At 37.0% G+C, this 9,159-nt stretch overlaps 1 protein-coding gene across 1 annotated transcript in view; it reads right to left on the reverse strand.

Moving 5' to 3' along the window:
- The window catches only part of LOC128248726 (uncharacterized), an 11,714-nt gene extending 3,644 nt beyond the window's left edge, over window positions 1-8,070 (reverse strand). The window contains exons 1-3 of the mRNA XM_052970700.1: window positions 7,924-8,070; window positions 4,696-4,890; window positions 1,641-1,775 (exon numbers count right to left, since the gene is read on the reverse strand). Of these exons, the coding sequence (XP_052826660.1) occupies window positions 1,641-1,775; window positions 4,696-4,890; window positions 7,924-8,049 (456 nt within the window). The 5' untranslated portion in view covers window positions 8,050-8,070. The remainder of the gene's footprint in view (window positions 1-1,640; window positions 1,776-4,695; window positions 4,891-7,923) is intronic.
- Between the last annotated feature and the right edge of the window lie 1,089 nt (window positions 8,071-9,159).

The following is a 9,159-nucleotide window of genomic DNA, read 5'->3' on the forward strand; positions in this document are numbered from 1 at the left end:
TAATAATGATATTATATTTTTTGGCTAATTTCTGAAAGAAAATCGGCATTTATTTTACATTTACTGCCGATTAGTTAATGCGCACATGCGTGGTTAAGTCTTGAGAAATTAAGTATGTAAAGTGGAGTCAGGTTCTTTCCTTGGCTCGTGTTTACACGCTAATCCGGCACTCTGCTGACGAAAGCTCCCGAGTTAGATATACTTTTATCTTGCTAAATAGCTTGAAACCATGGTACAAAGCATAGACTGGTAAAAATGTTTTTATTTTTCATTCTCTTTCGAAATTATCCCTATTTTTGTGGTATAGAGTTTTTTGCTGCTCTTTCTAGCTGGTAGATGTCCTATTATAGGCATCTCTATATTTTAAATGAATAATATATATATGTAGTCTATTGACTAATTTTTTATTCTCGCTGTACCACTGGTGGTAAATTAAATTTCTAAAATTTCTTTTGCTGCCCTTTGATTAATAATGATGTATACATATGTATGTAGTTATATGTGTATGCCATCATCATCATCATCATTTTAGCATCTATTTTACCATGTGTGCAAGAGCCAGATGGAATTCATTGCTGTGGATTTGCTACAGCTGGATACCTTCTTGTCACCAATCTACACTTGTTTCCAAGCACAGTAATAATTCCTCGTAACCAGATATGTATTTTCACAGAAGACTGGCAACAAACGATATTGCTGGTATGTTGATGACATTCATTTGGAACAGTCATGTAATGTCAAGACATAGGGACACACACACACACACACACACACACATACACACACACACATACATACATACATACATAGGTGCAGGCATGGCTGTTTAGTAAGAAGAGTTTGTTTCCCGACCATATGGTTCAGGGTTCAGTCCCACTGCATGGACCCTGGGCAAGTGTCTTCTACTATAGCCTCAGGCCAACCAAAATCTTATGAGTGTATTTGGTAAATAGAAACTGAAAGAATCTCGTCATATATATATATATATATATATATATATATAATATATATATATATATTATCTTTTACTTGTTTCAGCCATTAGGCTGCAGCTAGGTTGGGGCACCATCTTCAAGAAATTTTTAGTCAACTGAATACACCCCTGTATGCCCACTTGGTACTTATTTTACTGATCTTTTAGGCAAAACTGCTAATTTACGGAGACATAAGCACCTCAGCACCAGTTGTCAAATGGTAGTGGGGGACAAACAAAGACACACGCACTCACACACACACACACACATTCAATGGCTTCTTTTCTGTTTCCATCTAACAAATCCACTTACAAGACTCTGGTTGGCCCAAAGCAATAGCAGAAGACACCTGCCCAAGATGCCACACAATGGGGCTGAACCCAGAACCATGTGATGGGAAAGTAAGCTTCTTACCACACAGTCACGTGTGTGTGTGTGCATGCGCACGCATGCATGATGTATGCATGTGGTTGTGTAAAAGAGAACTACAACAACACAGCAGTTGGACCAGACTGAGTAGCAGATAAGTAAGTTTCATTAAAGATATGAATAAATAATGAGAAAATGACTATTGAGAATAGAGAGAAGAGATAATATGATATTAAAAGAGGTAGGAGTGGACAGTGAAATGTCAATGAGTATATTCAAGAGTTAAGTCGCACTTACCACTGATAAAATCAGTTGCTGTATAGTTTGGTGAGTAACGCCCACTTGCATTTTCTCATAAAAATCAAATGCACTGGCCACAAGGGAAGCTCCAACAAGGTAGAGAAATGCGAAAATAGAGTAAGCGATCATGTCCTGGGAGAAGGAGAAAAACGTATTTATAAAACAGAACTAACAGTATAATAAAGCAAATAAAATAATGTTGCTATGACAGAAAAAGTGAAGTACTGAATAAATTAAAACATGCTGGGAAATTATGTCAGACAAGTGTACAGTTAGTAATGCTGTTGTTTGTCAAGGTTTAATAAGAAATGAGGATGTGGATGAAATAGCCTTCCTTTTTTTTTTTTTTTTTGTGTTTTTGGTCAATAATATTGATTTCCTTGGACTAGGTTATACAAGGCTAAGTGACACCTACTATCCCTTTTGATATCAACCTGCCTAAAGGTAGCAAGCTGATAGAACTGTTAGCATGTTGGGAAAATTGCTTAGAAGCATTTGGGCCATCTTTATGCTCCGAGTTCAAATTCCATTGAGGTTGACTTGGCCTTTCATCACCTCAGTGTCAAAAAATAAGCACCAGTTGAGTGCTAGGGTCAATGTAATCAACTTACCCACTCTCTCAAAATTGCTGGACTTGGGCTAAAATTTGAAACCAATATTAAGCTACCTAAAGGTGGCAAGTTGGCAGAATTGTTAGCATGCCAGGCAAAAAGGTTAGCAGTATATTGTCCAGTTTTACATTCTGAGTTCAAATTCTGCTGAGGGTCAATAAAATAAGTACCAGTTGAGTGCTGGGGTCGATGTAATCGACTTACCCCCTCTCCAAAACTTTCTGGCTTTGTGCAGTCTAAGACTGCACTTAGTTCTTATGACACAAATACACTGTTTAAAAGTCACCTAAATTATAAACTTCCATCAAAATTTCATGTTAATATATGTTCCAAACACTATCTTAATAATGATCAAGTTATTTGACTAAATTCTTCATTATTTTCAAAGTTAATTGAACCAAAAGCAGTGTATTTCAACAGAAATATTGATTTCGAATTTTTGCACAAGGCCAACAATTTTGGAGAAGGAGTAAGTCAATTGCATTGACCCCAGTACTAAACTGGCACTTATTTTATTATCTTTGAAAGGATGAAAAGCAAAGTTGACTTTGGCAGATTTTGAACTCAGAATGTGAAGACAGACAAGGTGTCACTAAGCATTTTACCTGGCTAACAACTCTACCAGTTCACCAGCAACAAAAACATTAGTAGTGCATAATTTCCTCAGCTCTAGATTTGATGAAAAGCCAAGCTGAAAATCCTAGTTAGTCAAGAAGAAAAACATTTTCAGCAGAGTTGTCAAATGGTAGAATAATGAACTAATTACAGTATTTAATTTCGTTTGTATATATTCCAAGTCCAAAGTCTGCTTTGGGAGGCAAAAATTACCTGAAATTTCTGTAAGATTTAGAAAATAAGAACCAGTCATGTAATAAATACCTTTTAATTGGCTCTAGCTCTTCCCAAAGAACTTGAGATCCCTAAACCATTGACCAACATTAAGAACTTATGAACTTTGAATTATCTTTAGAATGAAGACTGAGTTTAAATGTCTGTGATGAAATGAACTCCACTAAAGGTACCCAAAGCCTGGATGCTATTATTAAACAGAATGACAAGTTAAGTTTACCCCCTGAACAACTGCAACAGACACAGTGCTTTTAATGGGTTTTCATTTATCCAGTTTCACTTACAGGCTTCTGAAAAGAAGGTAAGATTACCTGTTTCTGAAAAGATTACCTTCATAATCTTGAGGAAAATATTTGAATCTGCATGTCTTGCACTTCAGATATTTTTTTTTTTAATTTCATTGTAGGTGCAGGCATGATTGTGTGTTAAGAAGCTTGCTTCCCAACCACATGGTTCTGGGTTCAGTTCCACTGCATGGCACCTTGGGCAAGTGTCTTCTACTATAGCCTTGGGCCAACCAAATTGTGAGTAGATTTGGTAGATGGAAACTGAAAGAAACCCATCATATATATATATATATGATGGGTTTCTTTAGCTAGCTGCCAACACTTTTCTCTGCAAAATAGGGGTAGTTTATCCTGTTCAGGCTATATTATTAGCATTATCCTGCGTTTGAGAATTTAAAATCACTTCTTTAACTTTCTAAGACATCTCAACGCTTCTAAAAGCAAACTTCGTTTGTTTGTTTACGTTCATAGTAATTTGAATTTGATATATATATATATGGGTATATATATACCTACATGTATGTATATATGTGTTTTTGTGTCAGTGTTTGTCCCCCATCACCACTTGACAACCAGTGTTGGTGTGTGTTTATGTCCCTGTAACATTGTGATTCAGCAAAAGAGACCAATAGAATAAGAACTAGGTTTTTGGAGTCAATTTTTTCAACTAAAACTCTCCAAGGCAGTGCCCCAACATGGCCATAGTCAAGTAAAAGGTAAAAGATAAAAAATCATCATCATCATGGCATAGCTGAGAAGCTTGCTTCCCAATCATGTGGTCTCAGGGTCAGTCCCATTCACAACACTTTGGGTAAGTGTCTTCTATTGTAGCCCTGAGCAAACCAAAGCTTGTCAGAGTATTTGATAGACAGAGACTGATTAAAGTGTTTTCTGAAGAGTGTTCTGGGACAAGACATAATAAGGAAACTGAGATAGGCTGGGGTTTAGTCAAAGGTGAGTTCTGTGTGAACAGAACTATGATCAAAGTTGTCTAAAAATAAACTTCCTTTTTTTTTTTGAGCTGGCTAGGTATAATTTGAGATTTGGTTGCTATTTCTAGCAGGTCAAGGGACCATTTAAAGGTTCCATCATTGGTTCATTCAAATGGTTTTATATAAGGTGTGAATGTGTGTCTGTGGCTTGTTACCTGTAATAACTAGTATCTTATGGCCTACTGGTAAATAAGTGTGTGCTTCAGGTTTTGCTTTTTGCATGCCAAATGCATGTTCACAGATGGATAGAAGAAGAAGGAAGATGAGAAAAAGGAAAGAAGGAAACAGAAAATGGTAGTTTGTGAATACTTACAAGGAAGTACCAATTGATGGGAAATGCACTGGAAAGTCCAATAGCATGGAATGTCCAGACAACAAAACTGCTGAGCAAAGTAAGAACCAAAATGAAAACCATGATACGGAAATGCCAGCACAGTGGCAAAGACAGGTAACCTCCCTCATGTCTTCCAGACGTTGTTAAACACACAAGTGACACCACAGAAAATATCTGAAAAAAAAAACCATTTATATTTAGATATTATTACAAATTTCATAATAGTTTATGAACAAGTTGCTAATTTTTTTTAATTTTTAGAAATTTTTGATGGCCAAGTCAGAGAAAGAATGGTAACACATGTGATTTCTTTATCAGGTTCTCCACAATTGGTAGAGAAAATAGAAGAACTCATGAACTTTGAATTATCTTTAGAATGAAGACCGAGTTTAAATGTCTGTGATTATAATACAATCGCACCTTATAAATTGATGTGTTATGCTTGAGTGTTTTCTGTTCACATTAACCATGAACAAAGATATAAAACGGGGTCTTACGTTCAATTTTATCTAACATCCCAGGAATTCTCAGTTGGTATTAAGTTAAAAAAAATAAAAAAGGACAGCTCGGTTTGAGCAAATTTACTACATGAAGGAAGATGATTGAATTCTTAGAAGCAACCCATATGACTAGCTGAAGGAATACATTAAAAGATGTGCTTTATCTTTCAATCAACATTCTAACTGTGGCTTTAACATCATTTTATGAAATAGAAAATATTGTTTGAAATTTGATTGTTCTAAAGAAGAGATATGTACAGATTAACTATTGTGAAAACTGAGTAAAAAGGATTAAGTAATGTCCTGTAAATTTGTATCAACTTGATAGCAGGGAGCTCTCTTATACTGTAAGATACTGTAACACTATGCTCTTATTATCTGACAGTAAAGCAAAGCCACTTTTCATACTGATATCCATGTACTGAATGGGACGTCACAGTCTGAATTTAGGGTTATTGCCTTCTTAGATGGTTCAGAAGATCACATTTCACATATAGGTTGTATTTTTTTGCAAGGTTTCTATAGCCAAATGCCTTTCCTTACACCAACTACTTTGAAGATATATTTTATAGACAGACAAGCACTAAAATGTTTCTCATTTCCTTGTAAAGCCTACAGAATCCTCTCTACGATGTCTCTGTTCACCAATAACTTCAATGAATGCACAGGTTGCATTGCTTCGTGGTACAAGCACAAACAAAAGGAAGTAGTCATTGATATTTTTAGGCAAGTATAAAAAAAGTCGTTCAAATAGACAATTTTTTATTTATTTATTTTTCTATCTGTTAAGATTGTTTGTTGCAATTGTAGTAGACATGTTTGAGTTGTCATTTTTCCATTCACCTCCAGTCGAGATCGATATTGTACCAAACAAACAAACTTCCGTAACTTTCAAATCGTCCGCTAACATCATAGCGTACTTATGTAACAAGTACACGTTTGTAAAAGCCACATTTTTGTATAGATTCGTTTCATATTGTACAGGTTGATAGTATCTATGCTTGAATAACTCTATGAAACCCGACTCAATTCTTCTGTCTATCATTTGTCGATGTAACCATTCACCCTTGCATTTTCATTTTCACTTTGAGCATTTTCAACTCATATGACGAACCGACTTTGACATGTTTGCTTTTGTTATTCTCGTTAAATCAACACATAAAATTGACACAGCTAGGGTGGCAGTTTACCTTTTAATTCAATTTAAAGTTATTGAAAATGTGATAATGCAAGGATTCCCAAGATAGCAGAATCAGATATTTCGCAGACAGTAAAAACTTCTGTCACTAGGTAGCAATTGTTTCAATGTTTACATTTTTTGCCTCAGTTGTATTAAGCTTCTTTCCATCAATAAACCTCGCCCTTTGAGATGATTTTGAAATATGATGTAATACTAAGTGTTTTCATAATATCTTCCCGAATGAAAAATAACTCACTATCGCTATCAATTGTTGGGTAAGTCCATTAACAGAACTAAAAAGAAAAATATCTGACGAATTATTTGGCAGGGTGATATTGCTGATACTATTTAATAGAATTTATTTCTTTGTCAATTTTTTTCATATGTAACATTAGTTTTCAATATAGCTTTGCTGAAAACTCTCTTAACGTTAAGATGTCGTTTATCAACAAAATGGCACGGTAGTGATTCGAACCCCAACCGCAAGATATCCAGGGTGTGAACCGCAACAGTTTCACGTGATTGATCTATAAATGGAACAATCAGCGTGAAAAAGTGGCGCGATATAACTCTTCGGATGATCAAAAATTCATACCCGTTTTTACCCTTTGGTGAACGGTAATGGCACAAGAAAAAGTCGTACAAGTGAAAATAAAGGTAAAAATGACACAATAAACTTATTGAAATATACACTATTGGCAACAGAAGTAGAATAAAGTTATATATATATATATATCCACGCATATACGAGCGTATACAGAATTGCATTCACCAAATGTATACTCACCTAAACATGTATGTACATGTTTATATGACGCTATGTATATATATATATATATATATATATATATATAACAAATAATAAATGAATATATGCATATATACGTACAGGTATGTGCATACCTACGTCCACCTGTATATATAGGTGCATATCTGGGTACAGGAGATTGCAAACAAAACGTAGACAAAAAAATAATAATAACCAGAATACAGAACACACACAGGCCACATAGAGAACATTTTCCTTCATCAGCTACCCCCATTCTAACACAGGCGTTTCGAAGAGTAGGGCAGGACTCATCGTTAAAATGGCACTTCCCATCTATCACAAATTAAACTGTACCATGGAGGAATGTAGTGGCGGACAGAAAACAAGACAGGAAACAAACGGAAAAGAAAACAAGACAGGAAAACAAACGGAAAAGGCTATACAGCCAGACGTGAAAATTATGTATATGTGGAACGCTGTGAAGCAACGAACTGGAAACGGGACGAAGTAAGTTCGTATGTTTGCTTGGCGAAAGCCAAGGAAGAAAAGAATTAGTACGTGGACACATGTGACTACGAGGGGTAAGGAGGAGAGAGTGGTAGAGGGAGAAGCAAGGGGAGGAAGTAGAAAATAGGTGAGCAAAGAGAGGAAGAGAGAAATATAGTAGTAACAGAACGAAGAACGAGAGGGGGGAAAAAGTTATAGAGATAGAGATAGATAGTGTCGCGTCAGAAAATAAAAAGTTCAAAACTACTTACAGGGAATGACGCACACACACGAGTGAGTGGAAAAACGAAAGAAGAGCACTCAACTAATTTATTGGGAGTTACATGTATGGATCGAATTTGTTGGTACTCTTGGGTTTCAAGCGTGAGGCTAGTCATCAGCCATTTTGAATTTGAATGACAGAAGTTGATTGTTGTTACCGTAAGGTGGGCTGCGATTGGTCGAGGAAGGTCACGCGGTGTCGTGGTTTGATGTTGGTATATGGGTAACGTTTAATTGGAAAATACCGCATGGCGAACAGGAAATTGACCACGTGGGGGGACAGGAAATAGAGCACGTGGCGATCGATTAGAAATCAGTCAGATTGTTGTTGTTGTTGGGGGAGTAGGAAGGGGTGGCATGTGCAAGTATACAGTTCTATATGTGGGTGTGTAAACGTGCTCATATAGTTTTGCGTGCATGTGTATACTGATGCGAGTGTGCACATCTGTACATGGTCGCGTACGCGCACGTCTGCACACAAACACACATGCTTGGACGAACATGTACGCGTGCACAAGCACACACATACACAAGCGTTAGCACACATGAGTATTCATTCATATGTACATGTGTATAGTCGTATGTATATGAGTGTGCGTGCACACACACGTGCACATGTGCACCCACGCGTGCGCGAGTATACACGCGCAAAACAAGCGTTGGGAATTGGTAAGCGTGGGGATTGGTATGCATTGGGGATTGATAAACGTTGGGGATTAGTAAATGGCGGTCCTGCTCATGAGGTTGGTTGGTAGTGGTGACCTTGGTGCAGATGGTGCAGTGTAGCAGCCGGTGCTAAGGTGGTATATCCGGGTTGTCGGCAGTCAGAGGCCTGAAATCGTATTTCTTGTTGATGAATACTGCGGGTTGTTGGAGGATATTCAGTTTTTCGCGGTGGTAGAGCTGTATGTATGTATGTATGTATGTATGTATGTGTAGGGAATTGGTTATACACCATTAGGTGTATACCCACTTCCGTACATTAAATTCTAAATAACAACGAAACGCAGAACTCTGAACTATCAACACAACAATATTTATTTGTGAAGGAAAATAGGCATGGTTGCTGAGACGCCGGAATGTTGTGAGCTGTCCCCAGAGTTGGAATGTTGGAGAGACAGCTTGACATGACCATGCTCATGGCCGCCCGGCCGGGAAAAGAGAAAGAATCAGGGCGCCAAACTTGGATATTGATGACTACGCATGCGCACGAGACAAGGCGTTAC

The sequence above is a fragment of the Octopus bimaculoides genome, chromosome 9, assembly GCF_001194135.2.
Source record: "Octopus bimaculoides isolate UCB-OBI-ISO-001 chromosome 9, ASM119413v2, whole genome shotgun sequence".
In the NCBI taxonomy this organism is placed as follows: domain Eukaryota; kingdom Metazoa; phylum Mollusca; class Cephalopoda; order Octopoda; family Octopodidae; genus Octopus; species Octopus bimaculoides.